Here is a 17,589-nt window from a genome sequence, read left to right as displayed (position 1 = left end):
AAATAAAATGTCTCTCCATATTTATGCTTTTTATTAAATTAAGTTTCAAGCAATAAATTAAGTCGTAGTGATCGCTCCGTGGTATATTCGTTTGGGCGCTTGCGTGTTCCCATGGTGGCCACCCCAGTGCCAAAAAAAACTCGACGGTGCCAACCCGCGCTTCGCAAATTCAACCTCTAGCAGTACATTCGCCAATATTATCACACTAATCGAGAAGCACATAAGGGCGCAGAAGCAACAAATCTCGTGAATCGTGCCGTCATTCGTCCACTCATCGTATCGCTCTTCCACGTTCTTCCGCAACCTCTTAAACCTCCGCACGAGTCTCTGCCTGCAACAACACAGTGAACTTTGGCGACGATTTCACCCAACCTTCACCTTAAAGTGAGCGGTCCGAGGTTAGCGTCAACCGAAACCATACTGTCTTCCGGACTAGAATTATCTTCGTTTTGATTAGACTCATTATCACTATTTTGTTCCGGTTCGTGCAACACTGGCTCACTTTCCACCATGCCTTCTTTGATCTTGACTAGATCTACACCAAGTCTGAAATTGGGACTGATTAGAAATTCGTTAAGTTCCACCAACTTACTCTAGCCGATTAGGTCTAGAATTGCGCGCCAAGGAGCTAGCCCGCAACGACAAATCCGAAGTTCTCCTCGTTATTTTACGAGCGTCGGGATTTTTAGAGAGTTCGATAGGTCGAGAAATTGTTGCAATGCTTGCCCGTCTTTTTGTAATCACCCGACCGTTGGGGGTGGCGGCTATTTGTTTCTGGGCTGGAGCCGTCTCTGGAGAATTCGTATTCTGCAGGACCCGCCTAAAATTAGCTCATACAATCATTTCGCAATTGGCAGATGTAATCTATTTATGAATGTTTGTGTGTTATGATTTTTTATTATCGGAAATGATCCCATATTTTATGGCTTGTCAATGAACCGATAAAGCGATGGACCCGAGCTATGCGATAACGGGGCATTTTGGGAACCAGGATACAGATTAGCGGCTTAATGAGGTGATTTATTTTTTTCGGTTCTGAGTCTGATATGAGGCTTGAATTTTTGTCGCGCATTTATTATGTTCATGTTTGTACACTTCAGAAAAATAAGCGATAGCCTAAACAAGCGTCTGGTTTCGTAACAATGATTACGAATGAAAAATAGTCGCAAATCTCTAAACAGTATTCTTGTCCTCCTGTGACAAAACTTAAAGTAGTTGAGGTTTTTTCTGAAAAAAAATAGTTGAACTGCAAGTATGGAGAGTCTATGAATAATTGTCACCGTTAAAATTTGCCGCTCACCCTTACACAAATCCGACTATTACTCTGCGACGTCACTTTGACGTTTCTTTTATAATTCCTGTTTCGACAAGGCGGCAAACGTCAACGCCTGCTTTGACACGACAATAATTTATAGAAACTCTGTATAATGCTATTGTTTGTAGTTTTTTGTGTAAGCAATAAAATTTCAGCCCCCCTTCGTGCACTGATAAGCTAGAAAATACATAAAAGCGCTCTAACGACTGCCAAGCGATAAACCACCAGGTGCTACTTTACTGCCCATTAAACCCAACTTTACAACCAGTTAAAAATTCCCCAAAACTTACTTCGTGTACTGTAGCTGGCGCCTCGCCGAGTCCCTTTGTTGCTTAAGAAGATTCACATGATTGATCATCACATGCACCGACTCCGATATCCGATTTTCGTGCTGGACCGCTCCGTAGCGCTCCGAGGAGATGGTGGCGTGTGCGGACGCCTTCATCACTATGTCGATCTGGCCCAGGAGGGCCGAAAGCAGCTCGGTGGTTTCGGCATCTATGCACAGAGACTGCATCCTGTTGGCCTTCTGGATGAGCTTTTCGATTTCTGCGTCCAGGTTGTTTTCGGTTTGGTCCCTGTATCGTCGTTGTCGTTCGCATCTGTCTTTGATGGTAGCTGCGTCTATGGTGAAAGCCAGAGATAGGGCGACGAATTTCTGCTCGAGTTCTTCTTCGTTGAGGCGTTCCCTGCAGGAAGGTCGGAGTTTGGTCAAGGCTGTTTGCGAATATGTCGGTTTTGAGATAATTATGACATTTGCATGAGATTTTGTCAAGGTTGAGTTAGTATTAGATGGCGGAGCAACCTTTTGTTATCGCTGGGAACGGGTTTTTTGTGGTTTCAAATCTAAACTGTGCTGTGATATTGTAGTTGGTAATATGGGATGGCTTGGTGGACGAATTTTACATAAATTGATGTTAATTGATGGTTAATTAAGATCTATGGGTTCGGGCTCTCTGGGTAATTATTGTTGTTGTATAGAGTAGTAGGGGAGAGAGTGGGGGAAGTCTACAAATTAAACACAACAAATATAAATACTGGTGAAAGGATAACAACCTTATGTAACACATTTCTATATTTATGTATATATAATACAGTTTTTATTTAATTATTAACGGCGAGAGCGCTCTGGAACTGGTGAACTTATACGAGTTCTGGTGATGCTTCGCTCGAGAAACGGAAGCATTCCAGGTATTACGGACAAAAAGTGGCCTTATTTTAGAGTGTCAGTTGGTTTTGAAAAAGCAACAAGAAAAAAAAAGAGATTTCAGAAGAATTCAGTTTCGAAAATTTAAAGTTTAGGGGAATTTGGGGTTGAAGAGAGAAGTTGAGAGAGATTCTAGAACAGGAGAGTGAAAAAGGAGATGAGCATTCAACGTTTTAGGAAGGTTTTTCAAGGCTTCTGTATTTGGAAACGAGAAAAATTTTGACTGTTGTACATGATTGAAGAAAGGAGAGACTTAGAAGATTGTCCGCGAAACCCATAGAGGCTTCTAGAATAATCCAGTGGTGAAATTTTAAACATTTGAGAAATTGAAGATGACGATTTAGAAATTTCGATTGAAAACGAAGACTAACAGAAATATCCAGTTATAGAAGAATGAATTGCGTGAAAATTTCTAGAAGGAAGTATGAAAACAAAAATTGACGTTTGAGAAGAATTCCAGTTGAAAATAGGAAGAGATAATAAAATGTGAACATCAAGGTTTTCGTATCAGAAGCGAAAACGGTAGAAAAATGTTCTAGTACTGAATTAAAGTTAAAAAAGAAGATTGACACAGTTCCAAGGATGTTTCAGAATATTCTGTTGGTGAATTGAGATACCATAGAGCAGAAAGGCATGAAAAAGGGTCGAAAATGTGAATCTTCCATGAAATTTTAAGAAAACTATAGAATTGAAGCTCACAGTCTAGAAGAATTTTGTTTTAGAACAAACAGAGATAGAACTAGACGAAAGTTCTAGAAGATTTAGCCTAAAAGGAGATTATTTTGGATTATTGTGAAGGGCGAATTCGAAAGAAATTCTAAAAGATTAGAAAATCGGAAGTGAAATTCATGACGAAATCCAACTGAAGATAGGAAAAGATAACAACATCTGGGCTTCAAAATCTAAAGAATATGGAAATAATGACGGAATTTTTCTGAAAGACATAGAGCCGTAAATGAGACACAAAATTTTACAATAGGAAAAGCTAGGAAAGTTCGTCAAGGTTTTTCTGTTCATAAACTAGAAAACTGTTGAACAGAATTGATGAAAGAAGCTTACTGCTGAAGTCTCGGCAAAGTTTTAGACCATTTTAATTTAAGTTTATTTTTGGATTTAAACTAAAGAAAGAGGTAGTTGACCACGTTTTAGGCAGGTTCTTCACAGTTTTCATATATAAAGTAGTGAGAAGAGTAGAATAGAATCGTTCTAGTACAGGATTAAAGTTAAAAAAAAACAAAAGAAATTGACAGAGTTCCAACGAGTTTCTAGAATATTCTGTTGGTGAATTGAGATACTATAGAGCAGAAAGGCATGAAAAAAGAGTCGAAAATGTGAATCTTCCTTGAAATTTTAGAAAAACTATAGAATTGTATCTCATAGTCTAGAAGAATTCTGTTTTAGAACGAACAAAGATAAAACTAGCGAAAGTTCTAGAAGATTTTAGTTGAAAGGTAGGTTATTTTGGATTATTGTGAAGGGTGAATTCGAAAAAAATTCTAGAAGATTAGAAAATCGGAAGTGAAACTTGAGACGAAATTCAACTGAAGATAGGAAAAGATCACATCTGGGCTTCAGAATCTAAAGAATATGGAAACGACGGAATTTTTCTGAAGGATATAGAGTTGAGGCACAAAATTTTAGAATAGGAAAAGCTAGGAAAAAAATAACGTTTCAGAAAGTTCTTCAAGGTTTTTCTATTCAGAAACTAAAAAGTCTGTTGAACACAATTGAAGAAAGAAAATTACTGATGAAGTCTCGGCAAAGTTCTAGAACATTTTAATTTAAGTTTAATTTTTGATTTAAACTGAAGAAAGAGGTAGTTGACCACGTTTTGGACAGGTTCTTCACAGTTTTCATATATGAAGTAGTGAGAAAAGTAGAATAGAATCGTTCTAGTACAGGATTAAAGTTAAAAAAAAAAACAAAAAAGAAATAGACAGAGTTCCAACGAGTTTCTAGAATATTCTGTTGATGAGTTGAGATACTATAGAGCAGAAAGGGATGAAAAAAGAGTCGAAAATGTGAATCTTCCTTGAAATTTTAGAAAAACTATAGAATTGTATCTCACAGTCTAGAAGAATTCTGTTTTAGAACGAACAAAGATAAAACTAGCGAAAGTTCTAGAAGATTTTAGTTGAAAGGTAGGTTATTCTGGATTATTGTGAAGGGTGAATTCGAAAAAAATTCTAGAAGATTAGAAAATCGGAAGTGAAACTTGAGACGAAATTCAACTGAAGATAGGAAAAGATAACAACATCTGGGCTTCAGAATCTAAAGAATATGGAAACAGTGACGGAATTTTTTTGAAAGATATAGAGTTGTAATTGAGGCACATAATTTTAGAATAGAAAAAGCTAGGAAAAAAATAACGCTTCAGAAAGTTCTTCAAGGTTTTTCTGTTCAGAAACTAGAAAACTGTTGAACAGAACTGAAGAAAAAAGATTTGTGGCGAAATCTCTGGAAAGTTCTAGAACATTTTAATCCAAGTTTATTTCTGGATTTAAACTGAAGAAATTTTAGGCAGGTTCTTCACAGTTTTCGTATATGAAATAGTGAGAAAGAATAGAAATGTCCTATTACAGGATTAAAGTTAAAAAAATATAAATTGACAGTTCCAAGGAGTTTCTAGAATATTCTATTGGTGAATTGAGATACCGTAGAGCAGAAAGGCATGAAAAAAAGGGTCGAAAATGTGAATCTTCCTTAAAATTTTAGAAAAACTATAGAATTGAATCCCACAGTCTAGAACAATTCTGTTTTAGAACGAACAGAAATAGAATTAGACGAAAGTCCTAGCCTAGAAGAATTTAGTTGAAAAAGAGATTATTTTGGATTATTGTGAAGGGTGAATTCGAAAGAAATTCTAGAAGATTAGAAAATCGGATGTGAAATTAGAATCCAACTGGAGATAGGAAAAGATAACAACATCTGGCCTTCAGAATCTAAAGAATGTGGAAACAATGACTGAATTTTTCTGAAAGAAATAGAGCTGTAATTGAGACACAAGATTTTACAATAGGAAAAACTAAGAAAAAAATAACGTTTCAGAAAATTCTTCAAGGTTTTTCTGTTCAGAAACTAGAAAACTGTTGAACAGAACTGAAGAAAGAAGATTTGTGGCGAAATCTCTGGAAAGTTCTAGAACATTTTAATTTAAGTTTATTTCTGGATTTAAACTGAAGAAATAGGTATTTAACCACATTTTAAGCAGGTTGTTCACAGTTTTCGTATAAGAAGTCAGTAGAGTAGAAATGTTATAGTACAGGATTAAAGTTTAAAAAAAAAATATATACTGATACAGTTCCAAGGAGTTTTTGGAATATTCTGTTGGTGAATTGGATACTATAGAGCAGAAAGGCATGAAAAAAGTGTCGAAAATGTGAATCTTTCATGAAATTTTAGAAAGACTATGCAGTTGAAGCCCACAGTCTACAAGAATTCTGTGAAGAACCTGTTTTACAACGACTAAACTTTCAAGAAGAATCTGCAAATCAGTTTATTGAATAATTGTGGACGTGGTTTTTTTCTTAGAAATTGTAAAAGGAAAATCTCTTTTTGAGTAAAATTTCAGAAATTAAAAAAATTAAATTCTAAATATCTGAAGAAAATTCGAAATTTCACACATTTTACATACTTTGTTGAGACACTTCCGCGAAACTTTACTGAGATTGTTCTCCACGTGCAATCATTTCGGCAATATAACTTTGCTCTATGATGGGTTATGAAACCGAGTGCCATCTATAAACCATACCTGTAGTTTATAAAGTTTTATATGGCGTAAAACAGCGTCTTCATTCAGTTGAATCAGTGTTAAAGCAACATCTAGACACAGCGTAGTTGCACAAGTTCGTGTCTTAAATGACAGATCCACATTTAGATTATAGTCACGCTCATATAACAACACATTTAACGAATGCCCACGTCTGCGAATATTTGTAAAATTGAAATTACGAATAATAAACAGAACAATTCGATTAGTGTTCGAAAATCCCCAGTAAAAAATAATAAATTCACGTTCTCGGCCTGGAACATTTAGCAGATCTCGGCCAGGAAACCAAAGTCGCTAATTTAAATCATCCAATCTTAACTACCCATCGCGGAACATCATTTATTCTGTAATAGTCTCTTTATAAGTCGAGTAGTACCTGACCTCACTACGTAACATAATAAAGGCAATTATTTCAGTGTTGTGACACAAAATGGAAAGTTATATGCATATAGTCCAATTCTTAAGTGGGAAGTGTGTCGCCGCAAGTTTTCAGGCAATGAACATTGACTTATCTATTATTAATGTAGCAATTTGGTACACTTTTAGCAGGTAGTTATTAAGACCAAAAATAACGTGTCTACAAAATTACAGGCTATCAAATTTCTACCATTACCCGATTATCCTACACACTTAAAAAATACCTTGGGCGCAAGAACGGTAAATATAGCTTTCCCCGATATCTCGCACAGATTTATATAAAGAAAATCGGCGGAAATTCATCGTTTATTCAAGCCGAAAATATTTTCTTTGTTCTTGTACCTCCAACCCACGCGCTATTAGGAATGCCTTACAATAACATCGCAAATCAGCCGGCAATTTCCTCAATGCTGTCACACCATCAAACGCCTTAGCTCCACCAAACAAACGAAATTTGGTCATCGCTAACGACAGATTAAGGCCAACTCTGTACAAGGAGATACGTAAACTCGTGGAGGTGGCGAAAGCATCCAAAATTCGCCAGCGAGGACTTTAACGCCCACATAAAATTTTATTGCTGGTAACGAGAGATGGCCTGCCATTTTTCGAATATGTTAAACGTTTTTATGTTATGAATGAATATAGTGGTACGTTAGACAGTGGCGTGCCTGATTTAACGCAGGGGGCGATTAAAATATGACGGTGATGATTAGTGGCAACAGAAGCTCGTGACCGATTTTCTTCACAGCGTTAAATAGATTAAATAATGGTCAGTCTCACACTAACTTGTAAGGTGTTATTTTCCGCACTCGTTCCGAAAATGGCGATTACACGAAGACGCGTTTGTGGTTACCTGGGGCCGTTCCCTAGGAGTCCCATTTTTTCCAAAACGGAGTCAGGGAGGCTCGGGAAGACCTCGAAGGGCTCCTGGTTGGGGAGGCGTTGGGTAGCCCCATCGGACATCGATCGGAGCCTCTTGAAGTCCGCATTCTGCAACAATGAAATTATTAAGCGAGTTCGCAGCTCGAATCGACCACAGCAAACCTCGTTCCTGTTCATTTGCCAGGAACAAATCCATTAATAATTTCTCCTAAATGTTTTAATCAGGCTCTGGGCTGTTTATTTATGCTGAGGTTTGGCGTGGAAAGGGGCAATAAGTTATAGAAAAGTGATGGGTGGCGGAAAAGGCCGGAATTTCCCCGAACTGGGACATCGATTTATCGCAGAGAATTCATCTTGGTGTTGGATGAGATTTTGTGATGGATCGTTGCATAGACACATTTTTTACGGTATTATAATGGATCTGTTTTGCTTATCTTTAAACAAAAACAGTCGAGATGTAATGTGAAGGTTTGTTTGCGTTATGGTTTCTTATATGAAATTATTTAAACAGATCTTTTTACATAAATAAGCAAGACGGCTTCCAGATTACAGGATTCTTGATTATTTTCTAAATATTCTCAAGCCAACGCGTGTTAAAAATATGAAAATTCCTGGCCGAGCTATCACAGGCGATCTACGTCGAAGGAAACGTGGACACCTGAAATATGGATTGTTGGGCGTGTAAGCAGTGCTTACTTTTATTTATTGCGCGTTATTGCGAACCGTACTTTATTTTTTATCAAAGTTGCAGTTTAAAGCGCCGTAAAATTCATATAATAATAAAACGAAGTCGGGAAAAGCGTAATTCCGCGATAAAATTCCGCATAATTATGTCAAAATAGGTTTCAAACAATCGCTTGGTAACAAAAAAAGTCTAAACAATACCCGTTGCGAATTCCTGGTCGGATCATTCAAATCGTATTAAGTTCTTAATCGAGCCGCTTTCCAACCAAACCTCATAAAGCCGCCTGTAATAGAAATATAATGTTGTAATTAGCCAAAGTATTTGCAAGAAAAGTAGTAAACAGTGTTAATAGGTCTCATAATATCTCCATCGCACAAGTCAAATTATTGTTAATTAAACTTGACCTCCCTCTGTTATTGAAAAATTTTTCATACAAACAAATACGGTCGTTTATTTTTATGTACATTTTTATTCGAAACTTACCAATACTATAACCCTGATCCGACAATAAAATCCTATCATTGCACATTAACGAAGAACTAGTTAAGCCACGTGTCGTCTCTTATCAGCAGAGGTCGGAATTACTAATCTGAGAGAAAACACGAACCGTTCATTGTTTATAATTATTGCATGAGAAACTGTCTCAAGACGTTTGTTCCTCGCGATTGTGACCTTTATTACACCGCATTCTCTGCTAGCACCCATGCAATTTTTCCGAAGCTACTTTTGGAAACCCACTAAAGTAAGCGTTTTGTATTTTAAGAAGCAATTTCCGAATTCCGTTTGCGCAATACAAACAATGCCCAAATTTGATTCTAGGAAATACCGAAATGTCGCTTAACCACAACGCAAATGAATTGAAATTAACGAGCAATGAACTCGTGCACGCTAAAGACTGCCGTCTAATCAGGCCGCTGACATAAAACGCGAATTTCTGACTTTTGGGTTTTTCAGGAGTTTCCGTGAAAAACACAAAGGAGTGTACTTGTGCGGATCAAAGGTGGTGTGGACGATGAGGAAATTTCGTTTGGAAATATCTCGGCTCAAATCGCATTCATAAAGTCGAGGAAGATAAATGTGCGAATTTTTATTGGAGTCAGTGGTCAAAAGTGTCGGTTTTCTTGGAGTGGGTATCGGTTTCGTCGGAGAGAGATGGGTTTCTGGTCTTGGCGTTAATCAGGAGAGATGTGTTAATGTTGTTAAATTAAATTGGTGATGATTTAGCATGTTTGTCAATAGGAGGTAATTTAGTTGAGTTGAAAGTTCAGGTTTTGTTGTTTGTTTACTTTGTTTTTAAAGTTTTACGCATGTAATGTTTTGTACTTTGTTTAAAACATGTCAGGTTTTATTTTGAAAAATACAGCTCTCGAGCAGTATTTGTTTTCTATTCGTAGAAACCTGCACCTATTTTAATCACGGGACTCAGGCTATAAAAAGTTCAGAAATGCGACAATTTTTCGAAAGTGATTCAATGATTTTTTTACATAAAAAAGCTTTTAATTAATATAATAGGATTTTTTTCGAAATTCAATTTCTGTATTGATAGAACTAGAATATGCATCGATGGCACCAGCACAACTAAATCAATATTCCAGATTTTTTTCGGAATTTTTCTTAATTTTTTCACAAGCAAAATTTTTACATAACTTTTCAGTGAAAATTTCAGCGAATTTTTGACAATTTTCGAAATTTATCTGAATACTTTTGTTTTATTAAGTTAGTTTCGGCCTCATCTCTTCGTATTACAAATTTTTGATAAAAAAGATGTATATTTTCATACCGAATAACTTTCAATCTTGTAGAATCAGAAGGACGAAATCTATATCACAGAATTTCTTGAAATTTTTTGGCAACTTTTTTGAAAGCGAAATTTTTCAGTATGAAAATTTCGGTCGGCCAATTTTCGACAATTTTCGAAGTCATTTTCGTGTAGATTTCGACATCCAGAAGTTAGTTGCGGTCTCATTTCTTCCATAGTTCCAAACAATTTTCCCGAATCGTCCACCGAAGTATTGTAATTTTTCGATAAAATAAAAAAAAATTAAATTGAATATTTTTAAAACTTGCACCGGGAGCATCATAGACGACAATACAAATTTTTTGGCAACTTTTTCGAAAACAAAATTTAAAAAAATGAAAATTTCGGACAATTTTTGACAATTTTAAAAACTTAACAAACGATATTTTCTGGTACATTTCAATCTCCAGAAGTTAGTTTTGGCCTCATTTTTTCCATAGCCCAAAACATCTTTCCAGAATCGTCCACTGAAGTATTGCAATTTTTTGGATTAAAAAAATATATATTTTCAAACCGAATATTTTACATTGGGAGCATAAAAACGCATATTTTGGGAATCAGGACGACAAAACTCTACCCCAGAAGTTTTTGGGATTTTTTTGGGCAACTTTTTCGAAAGCAAAATTTTTCAAAAATGAAAATTTCGAACAATTTCGGAAAGTTTTTCACAATTTACAAAATTTAACTGAAGACATTTTATTATAGATTTCGACCTCCAGAAGTTAGTTTCAGCTTCATTTCTTCGATAGCTTCAAACATCTTTCCAGAATCGCCTACTGACGTATTGCAATTTTTTGGATTTAAAAAAAATATCTTTTCAAACCGAATATTTTTAAATCATGCACCGGTAGCATAAAAATGCAGTATTTTAGGAATCAGGACAAGATTTGTACCCCCAGATTTTTTTGGTAATTCTTTGTCAACTTTTTCAGAAGCAACATTTTTCAAAAATGAAAATTTCGAACAATTTTCAAAATTTAACCAAGAGTATTTTCTTATAGATTTCAACGTCCAGAAGTTAGTTTTAGTCTCATTTTTGCGATATCTTCAAATACATTTCTAGAATCGCCGAATGAAGTACTGCCATTTTTTGGATTAAAAAAAAATTAAAACCGAATATTTGTAAATCTTGAACTTCAAAAATGAAAACTTTTGACAATTTTCAAAATTTAACTAAAGACATTTTCTTATAGATTTCGACCTACAAAAGTTGGTTTCAGCTTTATGTTTTCGATAGCTCCTAGCATTTTTCCAAAATCGGGCACTGAAGTACTGCAATTTTTTGGATTAAAAAAAATGAAACCGGCCATTTTTAAATCTTCTATCAGGAGAATAAAAACGTTTTTGAATCAGTATGACAATATTTAAATCCCAAAATTTTAGAATCTTTGGCAACTTTTTCCAAAGTAAAATGAAAATTTCGGATAATTTTTAACAATTTTCAAATTTAATTAAGGATTTTTTTATATTTCGACCTCCAGAAGTTAGTTTCGGTTTCATTTCTTCTATAGCTCCTAATTTTTCTAGAATCCCCCCACTGAAGTATTGCAATTTTTTGGATTAAAAAAAATATGTATGTATTTTTAAACCGAATATTTGTACATCTCGCACATAAAAATATTATATTTTTAGAATTAGAACGACAAAATATATATCCTAGATTTTTTTGGCAATTTTTTCAGAAGTAAAATTTTGCAAAATTAAAATTTCCTACAATTTTTGACAATTTTTTAAATATAATCAAAGACATTTTCTTATAGATTTCGACCTCCAGAAGTTAGTTTTTGCCTCATTTTTTCGATAGCTCGAAACATCTTTCGCCCACTGAAATATTGTAATTTTTTGGATTAAAAAAGTATATTTTAAAACTGAATGTTTTTAAACCTTGCACCGGGCGCATAAAACACAATATTTTATGAATCAGGACAACAAAATCTATATCCCAGATTTTTTTGGAATTTTTTTGGCAACTTTTTCGATTTTCAAAATTTTCCAAATTTTTCCAAAGACATTTTTGTGTAGATTTCGATCTCCAGAGTTGGTTTCGGCTTCATTTCTTCGATGGCTCCAGCATTTTTCCAGAATCGCACACTGAAGTATTGCAATTTTTGAATAAAAAAAAAATCAAGCCGATTATTTTTAAAACTTGCACCGGGAACGTAAAAACGCAATATTTTGGGAATCAGGATAAATTTTTCAAAAATGAAAATTTCGGACAATTTTTGACAATTTTCACAATTTAACCAAAGACATTTTGTTATAGATTTCGACCTCCAGCAGTTGGTTTCGGCGTCATTTTTTCCGTCGCTCTTACCATTTTTCCAAAATCGCCCACCAAAGTATTGCAAATTTTTGGATCAAAAAAAAAATTTAAACCGACTATCTATTTTTAAATCTTGTACCAACAGAATAAAAATGTTTTTTAAATCAGTACGACAAAATTTAAATCCCAGGTTTTTTTGAGAATCTTTGGCAACTTTTTCTTAAGCAAAATGAAAATTTCGGATAATTTTTGACAATTTTCAAATTTAACTAACGACATTTTTTTAATAGATTTCGACCTTAAGAACTTTGTTTTGGTTTCATTTCTTCGAAAGTTCCTAATTTTTCTACAATCGCCCAATGAAGTATTGCAATTTTTTGGATTTAAAAAAAATATATATTTTCAAACAGAATATTTTTAAACCTAGCACCGGGAGCATAAAAACGCAATATTTTAGAAATCAGGATGACAAATAAGTCTGTACCCCAGAATTTTTGCGGATTATTTTGACAACTTTTTCGAAAGCAAAATTTTTCAAAATTGAAAATTTCTTACAATTTTTGACAAATTTCAAATTTTAATCGAAGACATTCTCCTATAGATTTCGGCCCTCAGAAGTTAATTTCGGCCTCATGTTTTCAATAGCTCCAAACCTCTTTCCAAAATTGCTCACTAAAGTATTGCAATTTTTTTGGATTTAAAAAAAATATATTTCTTCAAACCGAATATTTCTAATCTCGCATCGGAAGCATAAAAACGCAATATTTTAGGAATCAGGATGACAATGTTTGTACCCCAGAATTTTTGGGGATATTTTTGACAACTTTTTCAAAAGCAAAATTTTTCAAAAATGAAAATTTCTGACAAATTTCAAAATTTAACTGAACACATTTTCTTATAGATTTCAAACTCCAGAAGATCGCCCACTGAAGTATTCCAATTTAAAAAAAATAAACCGACTACTTTTAAATCTTGTACCGGCACCAGAAAAACGTTTTTTGAATCAGTACACCAAAATTTAGATCCTAGAATTTTTTGAGAACTTTTTCTGAAGCAAAATTTTTCAAAAATGAAAATTTAGGACAACTTTTGACAATTTTCAAATTTAACTGAAGACATTTTCCTATAGCTTTCGACCTCTAGAAGTGAATTTCCGTCTCATTTCTTCGATAGTTCTTAATTTTTTCACAATTTTTTGGATTTACAAAAATATATACATACATATTTTCAAACCGAAAATTTTTAAATCTCGCACAAAAAGTACATCATAAAAATAGAATGAGGACGACAAAATCTATATTCTAGATTTTTTTGGCAATTTTTTCGCAAGTAAAATTTTTCAAAAATTAAAATTTCCTACAATTTTTGACAATTTTCAAAATTTAACTGAAGACATTTTCTTATAGATTTCGACCTGCAGAAGTTGGTTTCGGCCTCATGTTTTCGGTAGGTCCAAACATCTTTCCAAAATCGCCCACTGAAGTATTCCAATTAAAAAAAAATAAACCGACTATTTTTAAATCTTGTACCGGCACCAGAAAAACGTTTTTTGAATCAGTACACCAAAATTTAGATCCTAGAATTTTTTGAGAACTTTTGAGAACGTTTTCTGAAGCAAAATTTTTCAAAAATGAAAATTTCGGACAACTTTTGACAATTTTCAAATTTAACTGAAGACATTTTCCTACAGCTTTCGACCTCTAGAAGTTAATTTCGGTCTCATTTCTTCGATAGCTCTTAATTTTTTCACAATTTTTTGGATTTACAAAAATATATACATACATATTTTCAAACCGAAAATTTTTAAATCTCGCACCGAAAATACGTCACAAAAATAGAATGAGGACGACAAAATCTATGTCCTAGATTTTTTTGGCAATTTTGTCGCAAGTAAAATTTTTCAAAAATGAAAATTTCTTACAATTTTTGACAATTTTCAAAATTTAATTGAAGACATTTTCTTATAGATTTAGACCTCCAGAATTTGGTTTCGGCCTCATGTTTTCGGTAGGTCCAAACATCTTTCCAAAATTGCTCACTGAAGTATTGCAATTTTTTGGATTTAAAAAAAAAATATATTTTGTTAAAACCGAATATTTCTAATCTCGCATAGGAAACGTAAAAACGCAATATTTTAGGAATCAGGACGACAAAGTCTGTACCCCAGAATTTTTGGGAATTTTTTTGACAACTTTTTCGAAAGCAAATTTTTCAAAAGTGAAAATTTCCCACAATTTTTGACAAATTTCAAAATTTAACTGAAGACATTTTCTTATAGATTTCGACCTCCAGAAGTTGGTTTCGGTCTCATTTGTTCGATAGCTCCTAGTATTTTTCCAAAATCGCCCACTGCAGTATTCCAATGTTTTGGATTAAAAAAAAATTAAACCGAATATTTTTAAATCTTGTACCGGCAGCAGAAAAACGTTTTTTAATCAACGCGACAAAATTATATCTTAGAGTTTTTTTCAGAATTTTTGGCAACTTTTTCTAAAGCAAAACTTTTCAAAAATGAAAATTTCGGACAGCTTTTGACTGAAAACATTTTCCAATAGCTTTCGACCTCTAGAAGCTAATGTCGGTCTCATTTCTTTGATAGCTCCTAATTTTTTCACAATTTTTTGGGTTTAAAAAAATACATATGTTCAAACCGAATATTTTTTCGCAAGTAAAATTTTTCAAAAATGAAAATTTCCTACATTTTTGACAATTTTCACCAGATATTTTCTTGTAGATTTCGACCCTCAAAAGTTGGCTTCGATCTCATTTCTTCGATATACATTTTTTCCAGAAAAGTAGTACATTTTTTTAATAGAAAAAACAAACCGAAAATTTTTAAATCCTCGAACTGTTCAGTGCTGCGTTTTGTACAAATGTAATTTTCAGATGAAAAAAAAAAAACCAAAACAGTGTTCTTAAAACTCCTAACAAAATTAGCTCTTAAAAAAATATGCATACTTACAGTTGGCTCTTTCATCCAACTTTTATATCACTAAAATCAGTTTTAACACCAACTATCCGAAATGTATCGATTCCTCCAACACCTTTTCTGTTTTTATCAAAACCGTGTCTGTTCAAATCTCACCTATTCGGTGCAAAACGGACTAAATTCGACTCATTTAAATACAGTTTTACCACAAATTTTCAGAGTGCGCGCACGCCGACGTTATACTTTGGAACCGTCTTTAACACTAGCTGATTGCTTTTGGGAAAATTTGGTAAACATCATTGTAGGAAATTTACGACGACGAGTATGACTTTTCGATAAACATTTTTTAATTATTGGACTAAATTTGGGTTACTATTAGTTGCCAAACGTAAACAAAAATGAAACATTTAAATCACGAGGGAAAGCCACTGTGAATGACGAAAGAAACAATGTTCTAGTGACCGGGCAATAAAATTCAGAAATATTGTATAACGCTCTCTAAAATAATTAACGACCGGATATATTTTCAAACACTTCACTTATTTATGGTTTGATAGTATGAATTTTCTAGAGACACTTTTTTGGTGCCAATTAAATATATCGCTAATATGATTGTGAGTCACACCGATTTTAGAATTTTTTGAGATGACGTCATCAGTTATTTGCAGAGGATACCTACGCACTTTAGGTCTATACGATAATCTTAAAAAAAAAAATGGAATAAAACGACAGAAAAAATAGAAGCTTAATTCAAATTCTGGTAACACAATTGTTTAATTAATGCTACAGTATACACTTTAAAATTAAATTGTTTACCCACATTAAAATTGTGTTTTGTCCGACAATAATCGGATATGGTTTGTTATATGTTTAATTTAATCAGTGGTGCACAATTTAGCGTTTGTGGTAATATAATCAAAACTAGTTAAAACATTTGTCACCGCAAAAATTAATCTGTGTGCCGCAAATATAAAATCAATTATTACATAACTGGTGTGTTATGATTTAAAAAAAATAATTTCCGAAAGTTGAAAGTCACTGACAAACAATAAAAATAATGATGCACCTAGAACGGACCCTTGCGCACTTTCATATATATATCCTTGAGCTTCAAAAATTGGTGTTTTTAATTTAAACATGCAGTAGTTTATCTTCCCGCAATTACAGATCAAAACTTCCTGGTTTTCGTTCTCAGTTCCTGTGAGCGCGGTCGGTATCGACTAGTTTTGACCAACTTTCCAAGTATTCTCCAACCGAACAGATAACATTAATAATAGTCGAATAATTAGTGAATTAATCATGACTTTGGTCAATCAAAGCACATACTAGCAGCATTCCCAATGCAAAACAGCCGGTTCACATCGCTTGACCCTTTTCATTAAACACAATGGCTAAGCAATAACGCAAAGTTATTGTTGAAGCAGCTCAACATCGCCCATCCCCCGCAATTCCGCCGAACAAAAGCCGAAAAAATGCCCGACAATGGGCTGACCCTTCGAAGATGTAATCTCCTCACCTCGACCGCATTATCCTTTTGTGTTAATTCTTGCGCCGTGGATGACTTTCGCGATAAGCCCTCGACGTCTTCGCTCGAGTCCGAATGGCAACTGGAGGCACTCGACACGGACACTACGGACTCGTTCCGGTTGCGCTTGAAGGAGGCCTGAAAAAGTTCCGGGGAGTTGTTGTTCACTTCGAAGGGCATTTTCGACATTCGCGCCACGGACATGGTGTGGGATTTTCGAGCGGAGTGCTGCTCGTCGCCACGAATCGACTGAGTCGGGCTTAAGAAGAGTCGCAAGTCCCCACTCATAATTTACTCACATTTCGCGGGATGGTTATTTTACCAGTAAAAAATCATCGCTGCGACACGAATTTCGCGCTATTTTTAGCGAGGAGCGGGAAGGCTGGATGGGGAAACTAGGATTTTTGCATTGTGGGTGAAAAAGATTTTATTTTTTTAGGTGGGGTTTTCTGGCGCGTGTTTTGGGTTCTTTGATGTTTAAATTTACGTTTTTTGCGGTTTAAATTATATCGGGTTTATTCTCCCAAAGATATTTGAAAGATTTATTACTTTTCAATTTCAAAGTGACATTTTTGCTTTGCGAGCGACGTTTCTAAGCTTCTATGGTACGGAAAAGTCGGCCCCTTTTGTCAGTCATTTGTGTATTGGGGATTTTTTGAAAGATAATCTGGATTCTGAATTCGTCCCATCAATAATTTAAAAAATATATATTTTAATTTTAAACACCTATGTTACCTTACTTATTTAATATTTAAGTTTTTTGTACCGTACTTTAGTGATGTTCTTTATCTTTCTCAGT

General features: G+C 34.3%; 2 protein-coding genes across 4 annotated transcripts in view; one reads left to right on the top strand and one right to left on the bottom strand.

Annotated features, from left to right (window-relative positions):
• Nucleotides 1-14: 14 nt before the first annotated feature.
• LOC135125430 (uncharacterized) lies at nucleotides 15-17,093 on the bottom strand. 3 transcript variants are annotated; one of them, XM_064051054.1, is made up of 6 exons: nucleotides 16,782-17,093; nucleotides 7,562-7,698; nucleotides 1,606-2,004; nucleotides 593-820; nucleotides 379-546; nucleotides 15-331 (listed from the first exon to the last, which is right to left on the bottom strand). In XM_064051054.1, exons 1-6 carry the CDS (start codon nucleotides 17,076-17,078, stop codon nucleotides 58-60), a joined length of 1,503 nt encoding a protein of 500 aa, XP_063907124.1. In that variant the 5' UTR covers nucleotides 17,079-17,093; the 3' UTR covers nucleotides 15-57. The 3 variants fall into 3 exon arrangements, with proteins under 3 accessions (XP_063907124.1, XP_063907132.1, XP_063907141.1); XM_064051062.1 differs by lacking the exon at nucleotides 16,782-17,093 and adding an exon at nucleotides 8,759-8,862; XM_064051071.1 differs by lacking the exon at nucleotides 16,782-17,093 and adding an exon at nucleotides 7,753-7,844.
• LOC135125424 (nose resistant to fluoxetine protein 6-like) overlaps nucleotides 8,877-17,589 on the top strand; it is a 102,432-nt gene continuing 93,719 nt past the window's right edge. The window contains exon 1 of the mRNA XM_064051043.1: nucleotides 8,877-9,017. The gene's annotated coding sequence lies outside the window, so the exon portion shown is untranslated. The remainder of the gene's footprint in view (nucleotides 9,018-17,589) is intronic.

The sequence above is a fragment of the Zophobas morio genome, unplaced genomic scaffold (genome assembly GCF_036711695.1).
Source record: "Zophobas morio isolate AGI-343-1 ecotype UQ-CSIRO unplaced genomic scaffold, CSIRO_AGI_Zmor_V1 ptg000002l, whole genome shotgun sequence".
Lineage (NCBI taxonomy): Eukaryota > Metazoa > Arthropoda > Insecta > Coleoptera > Tenebrionidae > Zophobas > Zophobas morio.
Note: the sequence above shows the minus strand (reverse complement) of the source record. Positions and strands in the feature narration are given on the sequence as shown.

Coding starts and splice junctions, on each gene's coding strand:
- LOC135125430 (XM_064051054.1), bottom strand. CDS start 17,078: ATGAGTGGGGACTTGCGACTCTTCTTAAGCCCGACTCAGTCGATTCGT. Junction 7,699..16,781: donor AAAAGGATAATGCGGTCGAG/GTGAGGAGATTA, acceptor TCATTGTTGCAG/AATGCGGACTTCAAGAGGCT. Junction 332..378: donor CTCGGACCGCTCACTTTAAG/GTGAAGGTTGGG, acceptor GTGTTGTTGCAG/GCAGAGACTCGTGCGGAGGT.